The sequence below is a fragment of the Scyliorhinus canicula genome, chromosome 1 (assembly GCF_902713615.1).
Source record: "Scyliorhinus canicula chromosome 1, sScyCan1.1, whole genome shotgun sequence".
Lineage (NCBI taxonomy): Eukaryota > Metazoa > Chordata > Chondrichthyes > Carcharhiniformes > Scyliorhinidae > Scyliorhinus > Scyliorhinus canicula.
This window is the reverse complement of record NC_052146.1, coordinates 211906844-211934541: the sequence shown is the minus strand read 5'-3', so window position 1 is coordinate 211934541 and position 27698 is coordinate 211906844. Positions and strand designations below refer to the sequence as shown.

The 27698-nt window shown below is 48.2% G+C and overlaps 1 protein-coding gene across 1 annotated transcript in view; it reads right to left on the bottom strand.

The window, feature by feature from the left end:
• LOC119971465 overlaps positions 1-27698 on the bottom strand; it is a 258981-nt gene that overhangs the window by 78157 nt on the left and 153126 nt on the right. Inside the window, exons 8-9 of the mRNA XM_038807034.1 lie at positions 22838-23022; positions 3043-3152 (exon numbers count right to left, since the gene is read on the bottom strand). Of these exons, the coding sequence (XP_038662962.1) occupies positions 3043-3152; positions 22838-23022 (295 nt within the window). The remainder of the gene's footprint in view (positions 1-3042; positions 3153-22837; positions 23023-27698) is intronic.

The following is a 27698-nucleotide window of genomic DNA, read 5'->3' as shown; positions in this document are numbered from 1 at the left end:
GACGTGAATGTAACTTGCCACTTGTCAGCCCAAGTCTGGATATTGTCCAGGTTTTGCTGCATTTGGACATGGACTGCTTATTATCTGAGGAGTCGCGAATTGTGCTGAACATTGTGCAGTCATCCACAAAGAGATTGACAAAGATGTGATCTGGAACGTGCTGTCTGAAAGGCAGTGAAAATCTTGTTCAGTAGTAACTTTCAAAAGGAAATTAGATAAATAATTGAAAAGGAAACATTTGTGAAGTTCTTGGGAAAGAGCAGGGCAGTAGGACTAACTAGTTAACTCTTTCAAATAGCCAGCAGAGGTGAGATGGGTCATATTACCTCATTCTGTGTGGCAACATTTTATGATTCTATGAACAAGAAAATTGTTCAGTCAACATGAAATGACAGTGAATAATCTACGCCATAATGCTTTTCCACAAAATGTATAAAAGTGGCAGAATTTTATGTCTGTGCATGGAATATTCTTTGATATGTTAATACAAGCTCTCAGTATTCAATTATAGAAAATTACCGGTGATAATAATTTGCAATGGGATACATAAAAAAATGAACCATTCTAATAACATAATCAATTGAATTGTTTCGACAATTCTTTTAGTTATTGAAGAGAGCATTTTAAACTTTGGAAGCAACTTAATTTATGGATAATAAGGTTATGAAGAACCAAAGTCTGAATTATAATAATAGAGGATTGATGTTTTCCTGTAACATTCTGACAGATATTTGCTTGTTTCCCAAAATAAACCAATGTCTGTTAAAATCGGGGCGAGGGAAATTCTGTACAAAGATATTAAGCATTCAGCCACTAATATTGTCAAGAGTCATCACTTAGTTGACAAAAACAATGTCTTTACAAAGCATTAAATTTGAAATGATTTATTTATTGGACCCTCTCCTCACTAAATGATGCTCTCAATTGCTCATGCAAAAATCAACCATACAATTGGGCAGGAAAATGGAGTTGAGGCCATAATCAGATCAGCCATGATCTTGCTGAATGGTGCTCAAGGGGTCGAAAGGCCCACCCCAATTCATGTGGTCACCATTCAACCTAATGTACTTAAAAGTGATAACAGACAAAGGGCCTGATGGTAAACATCTTAGAATGTGGAAGAGAGTTACATTATTAGGAGAGCCTCAGACCTCCTCCATTCAGGTGGAGGGATTTTGCCCCCTACATGCCTTTAATCCCCATTTGTCCGCTATTAATAAATGTATCTCCCAATTGTGTTTTTTGCAGTTTTAAAAATATTGGGCGGGATACTCCATTGGCTGACGCCAGATTCGGGAAACGCGACTGGGTGGAGAATAGGTTCAGACGCCAAAATCGCAATTCTCCGTCACCTCGACAGCGGCATCAATGCGGTCCAAAACGCACGTACAGTAAACTGCATTTGCATATCATGAGCGGGCCTGACCCGGTATTCTCCGGGGCTTCCGCGATTCTCCTCCTCCGATGGGCCGAGTTCCCGGCGGCGCGGTTCACTTGCGCTTTTAAAAATCATGAAACCGGGGTTGTGGCTGCTGAGGGAGAGGGAAAAGGTACGGAAAGTGTCCAACATAACCATAGTTTGCTGACAGTTGTGCTGCTGGCGGGGGGGGGGGGGCTTCTGCCAGGGCCGGGGGGAGTAGCATGGGGGTGGGCAGGAGATGGGCTATGGGGGTTGGGGTGGACGGGCCCCAACCGGAAAGCCAGCCATACAGCTGCGTACGCCACTGACAGCCCACTGTGAACTTAGGACCATGGGTCATATGGGTGTCCCCCCAAGCCACCCCCCGAAGTGCCCCCAGCCAATCCATCAGCTGTATGGACGTGCTCCAGTACAGTGCCATCTTGTTGGCTGGGATGAGGGTGTCTGGGGATTGGAATGTGTATACGCGGCTGCAGCTTGTCAGCCTCCCGAGTGTCAAACACGGACCCGGCAAATCCCGCACCATTTCTCATTGGAATTGATTGTGTTCCATGTGGCGCTGGTGCGAGTCCCTCCACAGTTGCTGAATCGGTCCAGGGTCGGCCACAGTTTTGGTGTCGTGAAAGTCCACGAATCCTGCCCAGGCATCAACACTTAGGGCGGAATTCTCTGCTCCCGCGATAAATGGGGAAGGCCGTCGTGAACTTGGCCGAGATTCACAACGGCATCGGAGGCCGCTCCTCTCACCTTATTCACCCCCACCCGGGGGGCTAGGAGCGGCGCTCCGTAACTCTCGGCCGCCGGGCCTTGACGCTTGCGTCAAGGTGGCGTGCCGAGAATGACGCGACGGCGGCACCTAAGTGACGTCAGCCGCGCATGCACAGGTTGGGCGGCTCCAACCCGCGCATGCGCAGCTGATGTCACGACGGCTGACGGCTCAAACCCGCACCTGCGCGGTTGCCGTCTTCCCCTCCGCTGCCCCGCAAGACGTGGCGGCTTGATCTTGCGGGGCGGCAGAGGGGAAAGAGTGCGTCGCTTTGAGACACCGTCCCGACGATCGGTGGGCACCGATCGCGGGCCAGTCCCCTCCCAAGCACGCCCGTGGTGCTCACTCCCTCTCTGCCCCCCACAAGCCTCAGACCAGCATTTGGCGCCCATGTTCACGAGGGCAGCGACCAGGTGTGGTTGCCGCCATCGTGAACCGGTCAGGAACGTCAGGCCGCTCGGCCCATACGGGCCGGAGAATCGCCGGTCGCCGTGAAAAACGGCGAGCGCCGATTCTTCCGAGCGGGGGGTGGGAGAATCGCGGGGGGCGCTAGGGGGGGCGTGTCGTGAATCGCCCGGCCCTCCCGCGATTCTCCCACCCAGCGTGGGGAGCGGAGAATTCAACCCTTAGTCTCAGAAACAGAGAATCCAACTTTATTTTCTGAAACAGAAATTTTCGCCGTGATATCTGCCTTTTAAAGTTTGATGGGTTTAAATATGTACATGTGCTAAAATAAGTCCTTTCCAATAAATATCATCTTCTCTTAACAGCAACTATTAAAAGGCAATGATTAGTTTCTGGGTCCTGACAGTTACTAAACTGTACAGCATGCATTGAAGAATTGGATATTTCCTACCTGTTTACTGCTGTCATTACCATCACTTCTCTGTTTGAGCTCCAAAGTCTTGGGAATTAGATTACGCCTCAAAGTTGAGTTGAGGCCAGGAAAACCACTTTCAGTGTGACCTAAAACAGATTAGAAATGAAGTAAGTTTGAGGAATTTGACATTAAGATTGGTGGTGGGGTGGGGTGCAATGATAACATTGGATCACATAGCACAGAAGAAGGATTGCTAGTAGATAAATTAGTGACAGCAGGGATGAACTTTGGAATGAAAACAAACATTGGCAAAATAAGGTGATGTATATCTTAAAAATCTCCACAAAATAATATGATTACAGAAGCAAGAGAAGGAGGCTAGGTGCAGGAATTCAGCAATTAGGAAGCACAATATCTGCATATGGAAGATGCAACAAAGGATGTCACGAGGGCAGCAATGGAAACGCTGTTTTTGGTAAAGAGAGATGTTTGCTAAGCGGCACGGGAGCAGTGGTTAGCACTGGTACGTCACATCACCAGGGTCCCAGGTCCGATTCCCGGTTTGGGTCACTGTCTGTGCGGAATCTGCACATTCTCCCCGTGTCTGCAAGGGTTTCCTCCGGGTGCTCCGGTTTCCTCCCACAAGTCCCGAAAGACATGCTTGTTGGGTAAATTGGACATTCTGAATTTTCCCTCAGTGTACCCGAACAGGCGCCAAAATGTGGCGACTGGGGGCTTTTCACAGTAACTTCATTGCAGTGTTAATGTAAGCCTACTTGTGACAATAGTAAAGATTATTATTATTATTTTTGATTAACTTAGGGTACCCAATTATTTTTTCCCAATTAAGGGGCAATTTAGTGTAGCCAATCCACTTAACCTGCACATCTTTGGGTTGTGGGAGTGAAACCCACGCAGACATGGGAAGAACGTGCAAACTCCATGCAGTCAGTGACCCAGGCCAGGGATTGAACCCGGGTCCTCAGCACCGTAGACAGCAGTGCTAACCACTGTGCCATTGTGCTGCCCAGATTAATATTCTTCTTATTATAAAGCTGAGGGAACAACTTAAGGAACAACTTGTAAAGAGCTTGATTTGGTGTGTTGTATTGTACAGATATGAGACTTGGACATAATACAAAGAGGAGACCAATTTGCTAAATAGCTTTGAAATGTGAGTTTGGAGGAGAATGGAAAGGGTCAGCTGGGCAGCCAAAGTAAGAAATGATGAAGTGCCATGAAGAGTGAATGAAGAAAGAAATTTGCTGAAAATAATTAGGAACAGACGGTTCTACGTAGGGCACGGCTTGAGAGGAAATGGACTTGTAAGAAACACTATAGAGGGAAGGTTTCAAGGAAAAAGAGGGTGAAAATATCATTGCTGGATGGCATGAAAATTGTAGGAAGTTACTAGCAAATGAAAAGACTGGCACAAGTCGGAGAGAGATGGAACACCTGCCTCGAGCCAAGGATTTACCTTAGGACAGAAAACATACGCTGATGATGATTACATTTTCAGAATCTGGACTACTAATGAAAGCAAAGGTTAGGACTCGGAGAATAAGGTCATTTATTGAGTTTTTACTTAAGCATTGCTGAAAAAAAGAAACATGCTATCAAAGCTTTTTGTCTTGCACTCATCAGGACAGCTCGCAAGAAATTACCAACACTAACAGGGGAATGACAATTGATTACAAGTAAACAAATACATCTGTTTGTTCTATCTAACTCCCTCCCACCTTTCTACGTCCTTTAACCCACCATTGAAGCCACGCCCTTGAGTAGTATTGATTCTATTCTTTTGAACTCCTTCCTTAAAGTTCTCCATCTTTGTACTTCTTTCTCTGGCTTTGAAAATCTTTCTCTTCACAATCAGGTCCTCAATCACGCTTTCTATCTCTTTTTGCCTGACTTTGGCATCTGGTTTCTTACTCCTGTTTGTGAAGCACCTTGGGACAAGTATTACCTTCAGGCCATAAATGTAACTTGTTGTTGCATATCACGAAATACATTGCTTTCATTTGCAGTTAATAAATGCAGAAGAATAATCGCACTGGGCATATTCAATTTGCCATGCAATTGAGCAGGTCATAAATTCTATTAAACAAATGGCAAAAACTGCAGTCAACCTTTTTGAAGGTCATGTTATGCTCTATGGGCCATTACCTACATATTTTTGTTAGCTGACTTAGCCGGGGAGAATTATAGAACCATAGAATGGTTACAGCACAGAAGGTCATTTGGCCACTGTCTCTGTGCCGGCTCTCTGTCAGAATAACTAAGGTTATGCTCCATCACTCTTTCCCAGAGCCCTGCTAGTTTGTTCTCTTCAGATGCTTATCCAAGTCCCTGTGTAAGCCATGTTTGAATCTACCTCCACCTTCTCTCAGGAAGTGCATTCCCGATCCTAACTACACACTGCATGAATAACTTCTCTTCATGTCACCGCTGCTTCATTTGTCAACCATCTTAAATCCAAACATTCTGACAACAGTTTCACTCTAGGGCAGCCCGGTAGCACAAGTGACTAACACTGTGGCTTCACAGCGCCAGGGTCTCAGGTTCGATTCCCCATTGGGTCACTGTCTGTGTGGAGGCTGCACGTTCTCCCCGTGTCTGCGTGGGTTTCCTCCGGGTGCTCCGGTTTCCTCCCACAGTCCAAAGATGTGCAGGTTAGGTGGATTGGCCATGATAAATTGCCCCTTCGTGTCCAAAAGGTTAGGGGGGGTTATTGGGTTACGGGGATAGGGTGGAAGTGAGAGCTTAAGTGGGTTGGTGCAGACTCGATGGGCCGAATGGCCTCCTTCTGCACTGTATGTTCTATGTTCTATCTACTCCTTCTTCAGCGGGAGATGGTGGTGCAGTGGTAATGTCACTGGGCTAGTAATCCAGAGGCCTAGGCTAATGATCTGGGTTTCTAGTCCCACCATGGCAGTTTAAATTCAATTAATAAATCTGGAATATTGTCTCAGTAATGGGAACTACGAAACTATCATCAATTGTCACAAAAGCCCATCTGATTCACTAATGTCCCTTCATGGACGGCAGCGGTTCAAGAAGGCAGCTTACCACCACCTTCTCAAAGAGAATTAGTGATGGGCAATAAATGCTAGCCTAGCCAGCAACACCTACGTCCCATGAATTAATTTAAAACAACATCTGCCTACATGTGACTCCAGGTATACAGCAATATGGTTGGCTCTTGCTGAAATGGCTCAGCAAGCCACACAAGTCAAGGGCAATTATGGATCCACAACAAATATTGGCCTCGCTAGTGAGGCCCACATCTCATGAAAGAATCAAAAGTCCACTCATGATTCTGAACAACCCCATCCCCAGTTATCTTATTCTGCCTTGTTCTGAAGTCTCATTGAAATACCTGTTCAAATTTTATTTGCTTTATTTGTCTGCAAGCTTTATAGTTTCCATCTATTGAAAGCTAACACTGGAAACAGCAGACGGATTTTCTTGTCTTTATCAATGAGGCAGGATGCTCACTTGCTTCGTCTAACGAACATGTGCTTCCAGCCGCAATGTTAAAGGCTGCTTAGTGCCGAGAAAGCAGGTGACGGTCGAAGAAGGTGAATACCCGATGGTGGGCCTGAGGAGGCATGGGAGAAGAGCTGGAGGCTGGCAAAGAAGGGTGACGGTTGATCGGCAGGGGGCGGGGCTCCCCCTGACCACATGGAACATGAGAGGACTGAATGGGCCGGTCAAGAGGGCTCACGTGTTCGTGCATTTGAAGAGTTTGAAGGCGGATGTGGCAATGCTACAGGAGACACACCTGAGGGTAGTGGATCAGACTAGGCTGAGGAAGGGGTGGGTTGGGCAGGAATTTCATTCAGGGCTAGACTCTAAAATTAAGGGGGTTGTGATCTTGATCAATAAGCGGGTGTCACTTGAGGTAGGGAATATAGTGGCGTACTCAGGGAGTAGGTATGTAATGGTGAGTGGGAAGCTGGAGGGAAAGCCGATGGTATTAGTGAATATTTTTGCACCAAACTGGGACGATGCGGAGTTTATGAGGCAGATGTTGGGGAAGATTCCGGATATGGACTCGCATAGGTTGATCATGGTTGGGGGGGGGGGACAACTTCAATACGGTCATTGATCCGAGGTTGGATCTGTCGAGTTCAGACAGAGAGGGTGCCAGCTGTGGCAAAGGAACTAAAAGGGATTATGGAGCATATGGAGCAGATGGGGCGGGGGGCTGTAGATCCATGGAGGTTCGGACGGCCAAGAGCGAAGGAGTTTTCTTTTTTCTCCCATGTTCACAAAGTGTACTCCTGGATTGATTTTTTCATTTTAAATAAGGCTTTACTGGCGGAGGTGGTAGATGCCGAGTATTCGGCGAATGTTGTGTCGGATCATGCCCCACACTGGGTGGATCTACGTGTGAGCAAGGAGGGGAGTCAGCGCCTGCAATGGAGTTTGGATGTAGGACTCTTAGCGGATGATGGGGTGTGCGGGCGGGTGAGGGAGGCTATCCAGAATTATTTGGAGATAAATGACATGGGGGAAGTTTCGGCAGCAACGGCGTAGGAGGAGCTGAAGGCAGTGGTTAGGGGGAGCAAATTTTGATATGGGCTCATCGGGAGAAGGTGGAATGGGTAGAGATGGATAGGCTGGTTAGGGAGATACTCCAGATGGATAGAAGGTAATCTGAAGCCCTGGAGGTGGGGTTGTTGAAGGAGAAGCAGAAGCTGCAGATGGAGTTTGGTGTGATATTCACAGGGAAGGCGGTGGGGCAGTTGAGGAAGGCGAGAGGGGCGATATATGAGTATAGGCGGAAGGCCAATAGGATGCTAGCACATCAGCTCAAGAAAAGGGAGGTGTCCAGGAAGATAGGAAGAGTGAAGGACAGAGGGGCAAACACAGTCTTGGACCAAGCCGGGGTGAATGGGGTGTTCAAGGAGTTTTATAGTCGGTTGTATGAGTCGGAGCCCCCAGCTGGGGTGGAGGAGATGAGGCAGTTTTTAGAAGGGTGAAGTTTCCGAAGGTGGAGGGGTTGGAAGCCCCGATCGGGATTGTTGAGGGATTGGAGGCCAGGCAGTCGGGTAAGGCCCCGGGACGGCTACCCAGTGGAATTTTACAAGATGTTTTCTGGGATGGTGGGCCCGCTACTGGTGAGGGCATTTAATGAGAAAAGACGTGGGGTGTTCTTCCCCCAGCAATTCAAAGCGGGAGAAGGACCCAGAGCTATTGAATGTTGATGCCAAATTGCTGGCCAAAATTCTGGCCTCGAGGATAGAGGATTGTGTTCCGGGGTGATAGGGGAGGATCAGACGGGGTTTGTTAAAGGCAGGCAGCTAATGGCCAATGTTAGAAGGTTCCTGAATGTGATCATGATGCCCTCAGAGGGGGGGGGGGGGGGGGGGGGGGGAAGGCAGGGGTCGTGGTTGCTATGGATGAGGAGAAGGCCTTTGACCGGGTGGAATGAAATTATTTGTGGGAGGTTCTGTGACGGTTTAGGTTTGGGCAGGGCTTTATTGACTGGGTGCGGTTGCTGTACCAGGCACCAATAGCGGGTGAGTTCAGACTACTTTAGACTGCACCATTGACAAGGCAGGGATGTCCCCTCTCCCCACTATTGGCGATGGCGCTGAGAGCATCAAAGGACTGGAAGGGGCTAGTCTGGGGGTGGAGAGGGTGTGAACACAGGGTATCGTTATATGCAGACGACCTACTCCTGTTACGGGGGATGGGGGAGATTATGCAGATCCTAGGGGAATTTGGCCGGTTCTCGGGGTACAAATTGAATATGGGGAAAAGTGAGGTTTTTGTGATCCAGGCGAGGGCGCAGGAGAGGAGGTCGGGGGAGCTGCCGTTTAAAGCGGTGGGAGGGAGTTTCCGTTATTTGGGACTTCAGGTGGCACGGGGATGGGAGCAGTTACATAAGTTAAATTTGGCCCAGTTAGTTAAACAAATGAAGGAGGACTTTCGAAGGTGGGACATGTTCCCATTGTCACTGGCGGCGAGGGTACAGACCGTAAAAATGACTGTTCTGCCGAGATTTCTGTTTGTTTTCCAGTGCCTCCCTATTTTTATACCAAAGGCCTGGAATTGGAGTTTGAATTGCCGGGAGGGAATGGGTTTTGGTATCTGCAGGTACGGGATTTTGTGCGAAGGCAGGTTTCGGCTTTTCCGCTTCTACAGCCGCAGGGGATACAGATCAAGGTCGTTTTGAAAATGGGGGTGGGGGAGGGGTAGGTATCAGAAATCTATAAAGAACTAATGGAATGGGAGGAAACCCAGATAGGTCTGTGGAAGGATGCCCTGAGCAGAGTCACGTGACCTCATCATAGAACATAGAACAGTACAGCACAGAACAGGCCCTTCGGCCCTCGATGTTGTGCCGAACAATGATCACCCCACTTAAACCCACGTAACCCGTAACCCAACAATCCCCCCATTAACCTTACACTACAGGCAATTTAGCATGGCCAATCCACCTAACCCGCACATCTTTGGACTGTGGGAGGAAACCGGAGCACCCGGAGGAAACCCACGCGCACACGGGGAGGACGTGCAGACTCCACACAGACAGTGACCCAGCCGGGAATCGAACCTGGGAACCTGGAGCTGTGAAGCATTGATGCTAACCACCATGCTACCATGAGGCCCCTATCATGTGCCAGGCTCAGCCTGATACAATTCAAGGTGGTTCACTCGGCACACATGACGGTGGTCCGGATGAGCATGTTTTTTGAGGTGAAGGACTGGTGTGTGAGGTGCGCAATACATGTCCGCATGTATTTTTTAAGTATTTTTATTAAGGTTTTGAAGAATTTTCATAATAAAACAGTAGTAACCATAATAACAAAACAAACTAGAGTGAACATTAACATAGTGCAAAAAGAAAATATACAATAGCAATTAAATAGACATTACCCCACACGAAGCAGTCTTCCCACACCATTCCAATGAAGCACTCACCCCCCCACCCCCACCCCCTCTCCCCCCCACGGATTGCTGCTGCTGCTGACATTTTAATTTTTCCCGAGAAAGTCGACGAACGGCTGCTACCTCCGAGAGAACCCTAGCGTAGACCCTCTTGAGGCAAACTTTATTTTCTCGAGGCTGAGAAACCCAGCCATGTCATTAACCCAAGTCTCTACACTCGGGGGCTTCGAGTCCCTCCACATTAATAAAATCTGTCTCCGGGCTACTAGGGAGGCAAAGGCCAAGACGTCGGCCTCTTTCGCCCCCTGAACTCCCGGGTCTTCTCACACTCCAATATCGCTATCTCTGGACTCGGCACCACCCATGTGTTAAGCACCTTGGACATTGCCCTCGCGAACCCTTGCCAGAACACTCTAAGCTCCGGGCATGCCTAAAACATGTAGACATGGTTTGCAGGGCTGCCCTTGCACCTCATACAACTGTCTTCTACCCCAAAAAACTTGCTCATTCTCGCTGCCGTCATGTGTGCCCGGTGAACCACCTTAAATTGAATTAGCCTGGCACATGATGAGGAGGAATTAACCCTGCCCAGAACCTATGTCCACATGTTTTGGGCATGTCTGAAACTGGGGACTCTGGCAGGTATTTGCGGATGTCGTGGTCACAGTACTAAATCAAGGGTGGCGCCAAGTCCAGAGGTGGCGATATTTGGAGTGTTGGAAGACCCGGGAGTCCAGGGGCCGAGAGAGGCTGATGTTTTGGCCTTTGCCTCCTTGGTAGCCCAGAGACGGATCTTACTTGGGTGGAGGGACTCAAAGCCCCCGAAATCAGGGGTATGGATTAGCGACATGGCTGGGTTTCTCAGGTTTGAGAAGATTAAGTTCGCCCTGAGATATCAATGTTAGGGTTCGCCCGGAGGTGGCAGCCGTTTATCGACTTCTTTGGGGAAATTTAAACTGCCAGCAGATTCAATAAAGGCCCCCGCCCCCTTTAGGGAGTAAGGGGGGTTAGTGGAGTTAGGCTATTTTTGTCTAGCTTAGGTGGAACAGTGGGAGATGGAGGGGTGTGTTGCGCACTGAATTATCTTTACATTTGTATTTGTATCTTTTGTTGTTATAAAACCACAAATGTGTTAATAAAATGTTTGTTTAAAAAAAAAGAGAAAGCAGGTGCCGCATCTTTAAATCTTTTATTTTCTTGCCTGTTGTCATTACTTCCTACTCTGAATGTCTTCCCTGTAGAATATTTCCATTTTCAGCAGCACTTCGACATGTAACACTGTAAAACCCGTGTGTTTCTGCGATGAAGCGATTATCGTTTTTTTTAAAAGCACAATAAGTTTTACACGGATCAGGATTTGTCTCTGTTTTGATTGTAGATTTTAATGTCACTCCCACCCCTCTTAGGACAAAGTGCTTTGAGTTTCATCTTCACACTTAGCTTGCCTCTTTTTCGGTCTGCTCAATTTTTCTCCTTGGGTGTTTTTTAGCCTTTCTAAATGATTGGAGTATTTTTTATTAATTCGTGGGAGGTGGATTTAATTTGCAATGCCAACATTTATTGTCCTTGAAAAGGTACTGGTAAACCATCTCCTTAAACTGAAGTGGTTTGCTAGGCCTTTTCAGAGGGCAGTTAATAGTCAAGTACACAAGTCTGGAGTCACATGTAAGCCAGACTAGTTAAGGGTGGCACAGATTTCCTTCCTTAAAGGACATTAGTGAACCAGATGGGTAAATAATAATCTGGTGGTTTCACCGTCACTATTACTGACTGTAGTAATCCACGGGAGGCAGGAGTTCCGTCACCACACCAATATTTATTTACAATAACGATATTACAGGAGCAGCTACAAACAGTGCTGCTAGCAGTCCAGTCAACTTAAGACTGCTCACAAAGCCTACACAGGTGATTATATGGGCCCCCTCAATGAGCTATCATTGAGGGAGCTCATACTCCAATTGGCCAACCAATAAAGCCGTTTGGAGTTCATTACACCCCTCCCCCCAAGGTCCGAGGAATTCCTGCCAGCTGGCATTCCTCTGAGCTTCTTTCTGCTCCTCATGTCTGGGTCTGTTACCTCTGTGTCGTCCGCCGGGTCGTTCTCCGAAGTGGGCGGGGTGTACCTTATAGGTGCCCGTCTTTTCCTTGATGACCTCCTTGGAAGATGTTCTTCCTCCTCCTTGGGGAGAGGTGTCGCGGCGGCCTCGTCGAACGTGTCCATCTCCGACTCTGACGACTGGATGACGGGGTCTGGAGAAATTGCTCGGGGCTAGGGTGTGGGTATCCTTTCCGTCTGGGCTATCCCAGCTTGAGGCGGTCCCGCTGCACCTGCTTCCAGGTGTGGTTCCGCTGCCCTTATTTGGTCTAGGTGTTTCTTCAGCACCTTACCTCCTATCGAAACCTCATAGGATATGGGCCCTGTTTGGGACTCTACCGTGCCTTTGACCCACGTTGGTCCATTCCCATAATTCTTGACCCAAACCGGTGCCCCCACCTGGAAATGTCTTTGCTGCCGACTATTATCATGCCCCCTGCGTTGGGCCTCCTGTTGTTTCTCCACTTTCCCCGTTAAATTTGGGAAAAGGAGACTCAGCCTCGTTCGCAGCCGCCTTCCCATTTAGAGTTCAGCTGGCGGTATGCCCGTTGTGGAATGCAGTGTGGTCCTGTAATCAAACAGCCGGCGGGAGAGCTTTGTATCTATTGACGCTGCCGGCTGCTTCTCGAGTGCCGCTTTAAGTGTCTGGACCGCTCTTTCTGCCAGGCCGTTGGTCGCTGGATGGTAAGGGGCCGTTTTGATGTGACGGATTCCGTTTTCCTTCAGGAATTTTCCAAATTCCCCACTTGTGAATGCCGTTCCGTTGTCCGACACCAATATCTCTGGAAGTCCATGTGTTGCAAATGAGGCCCTCAATTGTTGATGCTGTGCTTGCCGCGTTTACCCGGTGGACGTCCAACCATTTGGAGTGGGCGTCCACTATCACCAAAAACATTGAGCCCATTAAAGGGCCAGCGTGGTCAACATACAGGCAGGTCCACAGTCTGCCTGACCATTCCCACGGGTGCAATGGCGCAGCTGGTGGCACTCTTTGCCCCTGTTGGCACTCCTGGCACCGACGTACCAAGGCTGCTATGTCTGTGTCCAAACCTGGCCACCAAACGTAGCTTCGAGCTAGCATCTTCATTTTAGACACCCCTGGGTGTCCGTGATGTAAGTCGGTTAAGATTGCCTGAAGGCCCTGAGCTGGGAGTATTACCCGGGCTCCCCATAATAGGATACCGTCTTCTACGGTTATTTGGTCCCTTCTGCTCCAGTATGGGTGCATCTGGAGCTCCACTGGTCTTTCCAGTTCCCCTGTTAGCAGTAAATGCTTCATCTTGGCTAAAACTGGGTCTTTTTGCATCCACAACCGAATATATTGTGCGTCTACTGGTAGGGTGTCCAAAAAATTTAGAGTCATTACTGTCTCCTCTACTTTTGGTATTTGCGGCGGAGTGTCCGGGAGGGGAAGTCTGCTCAAAGCATCTGCATGTGCTACCCGCGTTCCCGGTCTGTGCTCCAGAACGTATCTATATGCCGCCAGTAGCAACGCCCAGCATTGGATTCTAGCTGATGCAATCGGGGGTAATGACTTGTCTTCTTTTAATAACCCTAATAACGGCTTATGGTCCGTCACTATGGTGAATTTCCGCCCGTACAGATACTGGTGAAAGTTTTTTACTGCGAATATCACCGCCAGTCCTTCCTTCACGATTTAGGCGTACTTCCTCTCAGCTATCGCCAAGGTCCTCGAACCATAGGCTATTGGCCGTTCTTCCCCATTCCTTCCTCTATGGGCTAAGACGGCTCCTACCCCGTAGGGGGATGCATCACAAGTGACCATCAACTCCTTTCTTGGGACATAATGCTCTAGGACATTTTCGGATGACAGCTGTTACTTAATGTCCCTAAATGCTCGCTTTTGGCGGGCAGACCATTTCCTTTCTTGCCCCTTTTTTAGTAGCTGGTGGAGGGGTTCTAGGATGGACGCCCTATTTTCAATAAATTTTCCATAATAGGTTACCAACCCTAGAAATGATCGTAACTCCTGGACCGTGGTGGGAGCTGGGGCTTCTTTTATTGCCCTTACTCTGTCTTCTAATGGATGTAAGCCTGACTCGTCTACTTTATATCCCAGGTATATCACTTGTGGGGCCAGAAAAACACATTTTTCCCTTTTTAGCCGTATGCCTGCCTTTGCGAAATGCCTGAGCACTTCCTCCAGGTTCCTTAAGTGTTCCCTGTTTGTCCTACCCATGATTAAGACATCATCCAAATAAATCGCCACCTGCGGTAGTCCCTGCAGAATATTTTCCATCGTACACTGGAATATAGCGCAAGCTGATGACACTCCAAAAGGTAGCCTAGTATAACGAAAAAGGCCCTTCAGGGTGTTGATCGTAGCGAACTTCTGGGAGTCCTTGTCCAGTTTTAACTGCAGGTAGGCGTGGCTCATGTCCAGTTTCGTGAACAAAAGCCCACCTGCCAATTTGGCATATAGGTCATCTATTTTTGGGATTGGGTATTTGTCCAGCAGTGCGTATTTGTTTACCGTCTGTTTGAAATCTCCACAGAGACGTATTGAGCCGTCTGGCTTCAAAATTGGTACCACCGGCGTTGCCCATTCCGAGAACTGTACTGGTCTGATAATGCCGTCGCGCCGTAACCTTTCTATTTCATCATCTACTTTCTTCCTTAATGCGAAAGGTACCGGCCTGGCCTTACAAAATTTCGGAAGGGCTTCTGGGTCCATGTGCAAAGTTGCTTTGGCGCCTATGATTTCCCCCAAACCTTCCTGGAAGACCTCCGGGTATTTTTTGAGTACTCCACTCAACTGCCGGCTTCCACGCTGGAAAATTTTCATCCAATCTAATTTTAGGTCTTTCAGCCAGTTTTGTCCAATTAAGCTTGGTCCGGAGCCCTCTATTATCGTCAACGGTAATCTGAGCAATTGTTTCTCATATTCCACGGGTACATGAGTCATGCCTAGAACTTCCAGGGGTTCCCCCGTGTAGGTTTTAAATTTTGTCTATGTTTTTGTTAGGGTTAGCGGCTGGAGTCCATCTTTGATTTTTCTAAATGCTGCCACTCCCATTACTGATACGGCCGCACCCGTGTCTATTTCCATTATTGTCGGCAGCCCGTTCACCCGTGGGGTAATCTTAATGGGTTCTGCTTTCTTCGTTGCAATATTATATAATTGTTCCCCTTCGGAGGAGGATGGGTTGTGTACGTCCCTGCGTCCCCCACCTGCTATTCCTCTTTTGCCACCTCCTTCTAGGGTTTCTGTCGTTTTACCCCACTCTGACTAGTGCCAGAAACGGTCCTTCTCTGTTGGGGGAGCCTCAGCCGGTACTTCCCTCTGTCTCCAGTTACTCCTGGCAGACTTGGGGGCAGTTCTGGGATTTTCCTTTTTCCCTCTATTCCTCAGGCTTTTCCTGACAGCGGCTATCTGGTAGCAGGATCCGTTGTGGTAGTTCCTCTCACAGGTATCTACCTCAATTGGCGTGCCCTGTAGTTCCTGCGCCCCACTTGCTGCCTTTTCTAGGGACAGTGCGAGCTGTAACGCCTGCCTGCAGTCTAGCTCCGTTTCCGCCAACAGGAGTTTCTGTATTGTGAGGTAGTTTATACCACACACTAACCGGTCCCGAAGCATTTCATTTAGTGTCGGGCCGAACTCACATTTTTCCGCCAGCCTTCTCAGGCGGGTCAAGAAATTTGTGACTGACTCCCTGTCTTCCCGCTTCACTGTGTAGAATCTGTACCTACGCAAAATGAGGGGTGGTGTTGGGTCGTAGTGCTCTTTCACCAATTCCGTTACTTCTTGGAAAGTTTTCGTGTCCGGCGTATCGGGATAAGTCAGACTACGTATAATGGCGAAAGCTGAGGGTCCGCACGCCGACAGCAGGATAAGCCGCCTCCTTTCGTCCGTCAGTATATCATTTGCCCGGAAGAAGTAACACATTCTCTCCACATACTGGGACCAGTCCTCAATAGCCAGGTTGAATGCCTCTAACCTCCCAAAAAACGGCATTTTTAAAATGGCAAGGCTTACCCTCCGAGTGCGGCAGCTGGTCTCCGCAAAATTCGTAGTTTACCTCGTCGCCACTGTAGTAATCCATGGGAGGCAGGATTTCCATCACCACACCAATATTTATTTACAATAACGATATTACAGGAGCAGCTACAAACAGTGCTGGTAGCAGTCCAGTCAACTTAAGACTGGCTCACAAAGCCTACACAGGTGCTTATATGGGCCCCTTCAATGAGCTATCATTGAGGGAGCTCATACTCCAATTGGCCAACCAATAAAGCCAATTGGAGTTCATTACACTGACACTAGTTTTTCACTCTGGATTTCTTTCATTAATTAAATTTAAATTTTCCAGCTGGTTTGGTGGGTTTGAACACATGCGTTCAGATCATTAGTCAAATTTTCTGTACCCATATCATTTGGAGCGAGCTATACGTTACACATTTTGGAAATGCGTCCACACTGACCACATGAAGGGAACCATTTTTCAAAGTCCAACTTCATAAATGGACATTGAATTTGCCAAAACATGATTCGACGAGATGTCCTCGAGTACGAGCGAAAGTGTAATTATCGTTAAAATGAGCTAGATGCACAGGTACCTGAGATCAACTATCTTTTTCGACTACTGTTATAACCCCCAGGAGACCCACGGGGAGACCCGGTCGATCTCCAATTGGGGATCGTGGAATATAAGCTTCCCTGCTGAGGGGCGGAGGCCCATTTTAAAAATGGCTTTTTTTGTTATTATGTTTGCTGAACCTTGATCTGGGTTGACATCACAGTGCAATACTGAGGCAGTGCTGCACTGTTGGAGGTGCCCTTATTTCGATTGAGGGGCTAAACTGAGGCTCTTCTATCTGCACAGGTGGACATGGAAGATCCCATGGCACTATATAAATGTTATTTTATTTTCTTCTTCCCTACCAGAAATGTTAGCCAATGAGTTAATATCAGCCAAGCTGATTTGCTGTGATGGTATCAATCTATTCATGTGTGCTTTCCGTCAACAACTTTTTATGAAGGATATCAGTCTCCAGCACTTTATTGTCAAGCACTTTGAGACATCTCTTTCCATGTCAAGAGTGCGGCACAACTGAAAGCTGTTGCTACATGTTGTCACACTAATCTAGGTTGACACTTCATTGCAGTAGTGAAAGAAGTGCTGTCTTTGGGAATTAATGTGAGACCACAGCTCTATCTGCCTGGGTTCAGGTGAATGGAAGAGATCCCATGGTACAATTCGAAGTGGAGCATGGCGTTGTCATGGTACCCTGGCCAAGATTCAGCGCTCAGTCACCACCACCCAAACGTAGTGACAGGTATTTTATCTCAATTACTGGAATCTTGCCTTGCACAAATTGGCTCCACGGGGGAAAGAACAACAGTGACAATTTAACAACAACACCTTGCATTCATATAGCACCTTCGCCTAAATAACTTCACATGAACATTGTCAGGTTATATTTAAAAGTCATTCGCTGGCTTTAAGTGCTATGGTACATCTTTGGGTGGGGGTGTAAGAGTGTAAGGTGCTAAATATTTAAAGGCAATTTATTTCTTCACCTTCCTTCTTCAACAGATATTTTAGCAGACTGATGAAAGAATAAGCTCGATAATAAGATTGAAAGGAAGGGAGAAGGAGTCATGAGTGAAATCATCCGTTCTTCTGACTCTCCCCATTCAGTAAGTGGAGTAATTATATAGTTTATAATGGTAATTATATTAACCATTTTCAATATATTTTCCAAAAATGAGGCGACAATACTTTTGAGGCAGCTAGGGATAAGTACTAAACATTCAGTGGAGTAAGTCCAACAGGTGTGTCACTCCTTCCTACAACAGAAATGTAGAACTGTAAACAGAACTCACAGAAACCAGCTCCATCCTCTCTCTGTTTTCAATTTAAAAGCTTTTGACAAAGAAGTTTGCATAAATCATTCAACCAGCACTCCAAATATTAGGAGAAGTGGAGTAAACATACATGGCCAGGTAAATAATTCCATGAAGTTAAGAGACACGATTTCAATGGCACGTTTCTGCAGTGCAAAATGGATTTTATTGGCTGATGTTCCTTCAAGTTATATCCTCTTCTCATTAAAGCACAAATAGATGTTGTGGTTTGGTTAATACTGGGCTAAAGGTCAAATTTGTGTCCAGAATTTTCCGGCTATTCCTGCAGCCGGGATCTTGCAGTTCTGCTGATGGCAAACCCATGCCGCGGGGTTCACTTTGACAGCGATGGCCAATTGCGTGCCACTTCCGCAATGTCAAATCACACCGCATAGGGACATGGAAAATCTCGCCCACTTTGTGTGTGACCACGAACTCACCAAGGCTCCTCTGGCAGCACAAACCCATAAACCCTGCCACCTAGAATGACTGGAGCATCAGGTGCAAGGGAACACCACCACCTGCCAAGTTCCTCTACAAGGCAGTCACCATCCTGACTTGGAAATATATTGCCGTTCCTTCGCTGTCGGCAGGTCAAAATCCTTGCTCTACATCCCTAACAGCACTGCGGATGTACCTACACCATATGGACTGCAGCAGTTCAAGAAGGCAGCTCACCACCACCTTCTCAAGGACAGTTAGGGATGGGCAATAAATGTTGGCCTAGCCAGTGACATCCAAATCCCTTGTGCAAATAAATAAAACAAACGGAAAGTGTCAGTACCTGACTGTGCTGCAAGGTTTAGTGGATGTGTATTTGTATATACAAAGAGTTAGGGTTTAGTTTAATCTGATATGAATCCAGTTTTTGCTTTAAAAATGGTTTGTGGATTTGTATTGAAGCTAAACTTAATCAAATGGTTAAAGTTGTTAATTCCAAGGAAACGATGGGCAGATTTTGCGCCCGTGTTCACCGCGAGAGTAAACGGCGAGAGTAGGGATCCGTGAATCTTGCCGGCGAGATCTCGTTTGCCCATTTTCCCGCCCCTCGCCGGTGATCTATTAAGGTTGTTGCCCACATAGGGCAGGAACTTCATTCAAATACATTTTCATGCATCAGCTGGATTCTCCGCCGGCGGGATACTCCGTTTTGCCGGCAGCCCGGGGGTTTCCCGACAGCGTGGGGCTGCCCCACAATGGGAAACCTCATTGACCAGCCGGCATAATGGAGCATCCCACCGACGTGCTGAAACAGAAAGGTGGCGCAGCGGGACGGAGAATCCAGCCCGTGAATACCATTAACCGGCTCCCCTCCATATGATTTGGGCATCGGTGTGCGGAGAATCCAAACCCCAGGATTCAGACGGGGGTATCCCACCGGGGGGGACCAAGGTAGAGGACATGCCTGGGCACTTCCCTGGCACAGGTTGGCAGTGGCCACGGCACAGATTTGTACTTCCAATGCAGGAGCCTGCCGTGCGTGTTCTCAGACTTTTGTATCTTCTGCCTGATGGAAGAGGTTGGAAGAGAGAATAACTTGGGTGGGAGGGGCCTTTGATTATGCTGTCCGCTTCCCCAAGGCAGCGGGAGGTGGAGACAGAGTCAATGGATGGGAGGTGGTGTCATGTGATGGACTGGGCTGTGTCTCTTTGTCTCCTCTTTGTATAAGAAGGTAACCTAGGCAGCCTTGGGATAGGAAGTGATCCAATGAGCTCAGGCTGATTGGTTGCATTTTAGATCATAAGCAAATTGATCATCTGGAAATTTGTAGGAACTCTCTGATTTCTAGGGCCTGGTTCATAATAGTAATAGCCATGCCAATACTGAACCAGCAAGGGCAATGCGCATGACTAGAGGCCTATAGAGATCTTGGGTGTAGATGAAAAGGATCGCTGAAGGCTATGGGCGGAATTTACTCGCTGTTCACACCGGCAGGATATTCCTGTCCCACCAACGGCACCGGGTTTCCCGGCAACAAAGGGTTCAGTCAATGAGAAATCCCGTTGACAACGGCAGGACCAGAAAATCCCACTGGCAGGCCACCTCCACAACCGAAAAACACACGGCAAGTTGGTTGGTAAATCCCATAATACATTTCTATCCAGAGGCGAAATGAAATCATTTTTTATTTCTATGTATGCCAGCTGCATTGTCTACTGAACTAAATGCAGCCCGTCCCCGGAGAATCGCTCGCCCGCGAATCACAACGCACAGCTGGGGTGCCATTGCCAGACGCCCTCCCAGCGATACTCCGGTCCCGACCTTCCGAGTTCCCGACGGCATGGTTCTAACCACGTCTGGGGGGGGGGGGGGTGTCCAGCACCGGGGGCAGCCAGGGCAGTCATCGGGCAGGTCTGATTAAGCAGCGTGGGGTAGATCGGTGGGACCTAGTTTCTTGGTCCTGGTCCGCGGTCCTAGTCCGCCATCACATTCGGCACGGCCGCTGGAGGCCGCCGCCGTGCACATGCGCGGACTCGGAACCGGAAGCACGGGGGCCCGTTTCCACAGCCAAAGCTGCGTGAAGCTCCCCGGGTCCCTGCCAGCCCCTGCAGGTAAGTGAATTGCTCTTTCTTTTTTTCAGGAAGTCTGGAGGGAAATGCCAGCGTTTCACCCTGTCCCGCAATGTGGATCCCAGCCTTATTCACCTTTGGTTTGGGATCCTTCGGCATTCCTGGGCCTATGGTAGGTGTGGTGTCACCAGCGGCTAGCACTCGTGGCCTGAGGCGATGCCTACTTCTGATTGGCCAGTAGCTCTTGCTTGGGTCTTCAATCATGGGGTGGCTCAATGGTGGCCACCTAAGTACCTGAAGGGCACTGGACTCCATTGGTCCATCCCCACGGAACTCAAGGAGGTTCTCCGTCAGTTCTCTGACAAATGGGCAAGACCCCCATCAGCCCAACAAAGCTCATGCCATTTTGAGTGCGATAGAATTAATCAAACACATTAAAAGGATTGCATTACCATAAATATTGGTAGTCAGATTTGAGTGTGCCTACAGTGAGGGTATCACATTGAAACCTAACCCACCGACATATCTAGGCTCTCCAGCAGGAATTGGTGCAAGTGGGGTGAGGTCCGGCTCATTATTTGTTTCTCATTATTTATTTTTTAATTTAAGTATCCCAATTCAGCGGAGATTAACTTACTGAAATCTGTACACTCGGTGTGGATTTTGTACCGGCACTTTTTAGAAAGAAGAAACACTAAACGTGACTCAAGCAGAAGCCCAAAATAGCCCTCTGACTGTACATTCTAATAATCCCCCATCACCAGCTGCCTTGCCTGGCGTGACATTTCTGATATCACTTCAGGCTCTGCGTGAAATTATCTCTAACTATATATATCCTGTGCAATTTTCAATCCCTTCTTAGTTTAAATGTTGACTGATCCAGCATTAATTGATTTAACTAATGGTGTCTACTTCCCCATGGGAGATAATTGTCTGATCAGGGTCAGCTGGACTTACAGTCGTAAGATTGAGTGACTGCGTTTATGGAGATTCATACAACCTGCCTGAAACTGGTGGGAGATACACAAAAATATTAAAATTATGGTCGGATTGTCCCACACACAGTTTCCTGCTGATCTTCGTACAAGCAGCTCAGTATTATTAATGCCCAGAAAACGAGAGCTGACAATCACCAGCTGCATTTGGGTGACAGATGAAAGAGCACAATGAGATCCTGTTTGCCCATCATTTCTGTGTTCATTGACCTACATTGTCTCCCAGTCCTGCAGTAATTGGATTTGAAAATCCTCACATTTGTTTCAAATCCATCATGGCCTCGCCCCTTCCCTGTCTGGGAGTTTACAGGGCAGGAGTGACCACAGGCAATCCCGACTCGATTGGTTCTGGGTGCCCAGACCCAAGTTTGCATCCATCAAGAATTAGCCAGGCATCGGGGCTCCTATTCCTTCTCGGCATGGTCACAGTTCACAGCTCTTTACTCCCAGCAACGCCACCAGGAGTAATGGCCACTGCTGGAACTGCACCTGGCCCAGAGAGGCATCATGGACTCCACTCTCGAACCAAGGTGTGTGGAGTTGAGGATCACAGGTGTCAGTTACATGGGCCCTGACAAGGAGAGGGAATAACTAATGAGGACAGGGGTTGGTGCTTCCACAGGGGTGACCCTTGCTGCCAGGGGTGCCCTCTGTGGGTCACAAGGTGCCTGATCAGGTGATCCCTACTGATTCCACCAGGGATTTTTCATATATGGCGGAGGACCCATTTACTGCTGATAAAATGCCAGCAGAGGCACGGTGAAGCACTTAAGGGACCCATAATTAGCTATTCTCCATTCAAATCACCATATGCTTTGCCAATGCTCAATTTTTTACTCTCAGCACTTCTGTGCTCTTTGCAATCTTAACCTGCCCTCGGAACTATGCATAATGATGATAATTGACTGAAGTCCTGAAAGAAACTCTAAGGCCTAAGAAATCCCATGTCTGGAGCAGCTACAAGGAATATGCACGCTGGGTTTGTGGGGTCCGTGGGAGCCCTTGAACGTTGAGCGGCCGTTGGTTAACCTAGCCTCTGGTCTCCAGGTGAGGTGGTTGGTGGAGGAGGAAGATGTCTTAGCCTATACACACTGTGTTCCTCCTCATTCATGGCACTCTAGATGAGGGGAGAGCTGAGCCAGATTATTTTATTAATTTTCCTCCTATAGAGGGAGAGATTCTCTGGCCTGGAAACCCTCCAATTGAGGCCCATTTGATGAGTCAGTAACAAATATCCATCTCTCACCTTTGCTAAGTATGGCCAGGGAAACCTGGAATTATACCAGGGGTCTGACAAAACCTCCAAAGGAATTTGAGATTGAGGTGTTGCTGCTGTAATGTTACTGTACCTACATAACTTTGGCAGATACAAAGTGGTGCCTGGTATTAAACGGTTAACCAAAAGCCACAGACTATCAGATGGAACTTGAAGGTCACAGCACTATATTTAGAATCTTACCCCATTTCCCTGCCAAGTGGGATCGTCCCAGAGGTACAGGCTTGCGAGAAAGCAACATTGGACTCCCACTGACAGATGCCGACGGAAGAATCATTTTGTCTTCGCTGGTGCTCTGCAAGTGGGCCTTTGCAGCTCTGCTGGGCTGCTCTGTCCTTGTAAATGCCTGAGAGCTCTGAAGGTACCTGCTGGTTTGGAAATGCATTTATCATTAGGGGAGCAGTATCATGACAGGCTGGACTGTACGCAGGTCGGTGCAGGCTGCTGCACTTACTCTCAGCTAACAGTTACCGACAAACAAGGATAGAGACACGTCCGCCTCCATTAAAACAGGCCCAGAACTGGCGTTGCTCAAGCCAAGCCAGGAATGCCCACCACGGTCCTGAAATTGGGACCTTGCACCTCCCTTAAATGCATTTGGTGAGTTGCTGTCGCTGCTCGTGCAGCATAGAGAGCTCACCCACTTCAGAAAACCAGCTTCAGGCGACTCACCTTTTGGAGAGAGAGGACAGTGGGAAAGGATAGACAGAGGAGCAAGGACAGCAATAGAGGAGAAAGGGAGAAGACACAGAAGAGGAAAGAAACAGGGAGGAGGCAGGAGTGAGGGAGCAGAGAGGGCACAGAAAGGAAGGCGGACAGTGGGAGGAGGGCAAATTGGAGTTGGCAAAATCAACAAGGGGCAATTTGAAGACCAAGAGTCGACACGAGTTTAAAAATTAAAACAAAACCTGTCCACCAGTAAGTAATTCATTTGGGCCTTCACCAGGGTTCATCGTGGGATCCCTGGAGAAAGGTAAGAAATGTGGGATGGGGTTCATGGAGTGTGGTCATGGGCAAGGAGGTGAAGGGTAAGCAGTGGCTCTCAGAGAGCATGCCTGGTCCCGATGCCAGATACCTCGATCAGGCACTGTGTGCCTTTGAATGAGGGGGCACTAAATTACTTAATCCTCCCCCGATCAAACCCCACCTCCCTCCCATTGCCTCAGAACCTGCATTAGATTCTGCTCTGAGAATGTGGAACCAGTTTTCCTTCTGTTCATCTCTGGTCATCATACTTCTTAAACAACTAATGGGCGTTGGAACAGATTGCACAAAAGCCCAGCAGCAATGATACACAGTTGAAGAATCGTGATGAAATATTCGAGAAATTTAAACTCTTGCTGGCCAGAGAGAAGCTTAACATGGTATCTCATGGGGTATGGGAAGTATTAAATAGCACGGAAAAAGGTGAACTCATAATGTTACTGAAAGGTCATTTATTTAATTCGAGAAAAATAACTTCAAAGTGGATTTGGAAAAAAAGATTGTTACCCCAATGGGAAATTAATATTTGGAGTGATCTACCAGATAGGGCAGTGAAATGAAAAACATTAGGGGATTTTGCAATACACTTGTGTGCTTAATGGACCGAGTTCAAATACTGGAGTATGGTCCATCTTCAAGCTGAAGTTTTGAATGTCCTTAAGAGAACCTCAATAAAAATGTGGATTAAAAAGTTTTAAAATTTGCAATGAAGCATTGAACTGTGGGAATCAAGGGAACCAAAGAATTGATCAACTGAATGTTGAACCCATTTAGTCCAGACCAACTATTTGGGTTTGAGTTAAATCATTAATTACAATATTGTGGTCCTTCAAGTGTGGCTTGGCCGGAAACCCTTCAACATTCACTCCCTCCACCGCCGAGACACACCATTTGCAAGATGCACTGTAGCGACTCCCCTTCGATAGGACTTTCCAAACCCACAACCACTACCACCTAGAAGGACAAGGGTAGTAGACACATGGGAATACCACCACCTGCAGGTTCCTCTCCAAGACACACACCATCCTGACGTGGAAATATTATCGCCATTCCTTCACAAATTGGGTGAAGAATGTGGAACCTGTCACCCCCAGTGAGTGATTGAGGCAAATAGTATCTATGTATATAAGGGGAAGCTGGGGAGGCATATGAGACAAAATAGGTCATGTTGGTGGAGGCAATGAGGAAGGATAAGTGGAGGCTCAAGTGAAATAAAAATACCAACATAGATTGGTTCGACCAAATGGCCTGTTTCTCTGCTGTACATTTGATGTAATTCTTTTTCCAAATATTTTTATTAAAGACATTTTACGTATATATCTGAAAATATCAGAAGACTAAACATCGACATGAACAGAAATCACCGGCCCCCAACATCCCCCGATACCAACACCCAACCCACCCCACCTTCCTAATTTTCACCTTACCCCACTCACCCACTCGCCACCCAGTGACCCCTTAATTCACCTTGGAGAAATCAATGAACAGTTTCCACCTCCGTGAGAGCCCCTCCTCCGACCCCCGCAGGGCAAACTTGACCTTCTCAAAAGGCAGGAATTCTGCCTGGTCGCTCACACATACCACCACTTTCAGCAGCTCCGAGTCCCACCAGCACAACAAGATCCATCTCCGGGTTATCAGGGAGGCGAAAGTCAATACATCAGCTTCTCTCCCCACCTGGACTCCTGGATCTTCTGACATGCCACATATCGGCACCTCCAGACCCAGAGTCACCCCTACTCCTAAAATCATGGACATGACCTCCGAGAACCCCTGCCAGAATCCCCTCAACTTTGGACGTGCCCAGAACATGTGGATGTGATTCCCGCCCTCCCAGGCACACCGTCTACACCTATCTTTAACCACTGAAAAGAACCAGCTCATCCTCGCAACTGTCATGTGGGCCCTACGCACCAACTTAAACTGGATGAGGCTGAACCTCGCACAGAGCGAGGCTGCGTTCACCCTCAGCAGGGCCTCTTTCCCCGTCCTGGCCTGCACCACCCCACCCAACCCGTCCTCCCAGTTACGCTTAACCTCCTCCACTGGAGCGCCCTCCCTCTCCATCAACTCCCCATAAATGTCTGACGCTCCCACCTCCCCAATATGATCCTCCAACAACAGCTTGTCTGGCAGCACCGGAGGCAGCAGCCCCAGGAAGGACGGAACCTCGCTCCTCACAAAATCCCCAACCTGCAGGTATCTGAAACCATTCCCATGATGCAACTCATACATTTCCTCCAACTCTTCCAAACCTGCAAATTTGTCCCCTATAAACAGACCCCTGAAGTACTCTATCCCCACCTTCCGCCACCCCCGGAACCTCGTATACAGTCCTGCTGGCACAAACCTGTGATTATCTGATATGGGTGCCCACATCGACATGCCCTCTAACCCAAAATGTTGCCTGCACTGACTCCACACCCGCAGCGGCAAAACCACCATTGGACTCACAGAGTACCGGACTGGCAAGAATGAAAATGGCGGCAACAATAGTGTCCTCAGACTCGTCCCCCTACACGACGACGCCTCCATCAGCCTCCACACCGACCCCTCCTCCACAGCTCATTTACTCACCATTGTGATGTTCGTCGCCCTCATCGCCAGTTCCCCCCACCCCTTCCCCCCCCCCCCCCCCCCCTCACCCGCTCTCCAAAAACACTCTCCTCGCCTGTTGAGTCTTCCCCGCCCAAACAAACCCCCCAAATTATCTTGTTTACCTTCCTAAAAAAGGACGTGAGCACAAAGATAGGGAGGTTCTGGACCTCGAACAAGAACCTGGGCAGCACTGTTATTTTAACCGTCTGCACGCACCCAGCCAGCGACAGCGGAAACACATCCCACCTCTTGAAATCTGCCTTCATCCCCTTCGCAGTCATGCCAAGATCAATTTATGTAACTGTGACCAACTTCACGCTGTCTGGATTCCTAGATACTGAAAATTCGCCCCCACCATCTGGCACCGCAACTCCCCCAACGTCCTCTCCTGCCCTCAAGCATTAATCGGGAACACCTCACTCTTCCCCATGTCCAATTTATACCCCACCATAGGCCAAATTCTCTCAAGATCTTCATAATCCTTTCAAAGCCGCCCACCGGTTCCAACATATGTAACAGATCGTCTACAAACAGCAAGACTCTGTGTTCAGCAGCACCCACCCCACCCCGCTCCCCCACTTGATCGTTTTCCACGCTCTTGAAGCTCGAGGTGCCATTGCCAGTGGCTCTATCGCTAAAGCAATGGGGAGAGCAGGCATGCCTGCCTCGTCCCAGATACAGCCTAAAATACCCCGAGTTCATCCTGTTCAGCCGGACACTCGCTATCGGCCCCTGTACAGCAACTGGACCCAATCCACGAACCCCTGGCCAAACTCAAACCCACCCAGCACCTCCAACAAATATAGCCACTCCACCCGATTGAAGGCCGTCTACCTCCTGCCCCTCCGAGCACATCATAATAACATTAAGCAGCCGATGCATATTCGCCAACAACTGCCTCCCCTTCACAAATCCCGAATGCTCCTCTCCTATCACCCCGGGCACACACTCTATCCACGACGCTAACATCTTCGTTAACAACTTTGCATCAACATTAAGTAATGATATTGGGCGGTGCGACCCACACTCCTCCAGGTCCATGTCTTTCTTCCAAATCAGGGAAATAGATGCCTGCTACAATGTGGGGGGAACTCCCCCTACCCCTCACCTCATTATACATCCTCACAGCAGAGGCCCCTGTGGTGATCCACTATGTTAACTGTGTGCACCTGTATTAGGGGATGTACGGTAGAACCTACACTACAGGTTCGCCAGTAGCCCCTGCCAGCTAGCTCCGCCCATAAGGAGCCGTATAAATATGCGTGTCCTCCTTCTGATCAGCCATTTCACCATCTGCAGTAGGAGGCCACGCACCTGACTATAATAAAGCCGCAGTTGTACCAATCTGAATCTTTCGTGCAATTGATCATACATCAATTTATTACAGTCAGATTTTCTACATTATGGACATCAGGATCAAACCTGATCGCCAGCAGCTGGATCCGCACTCGCCTGACGCCAG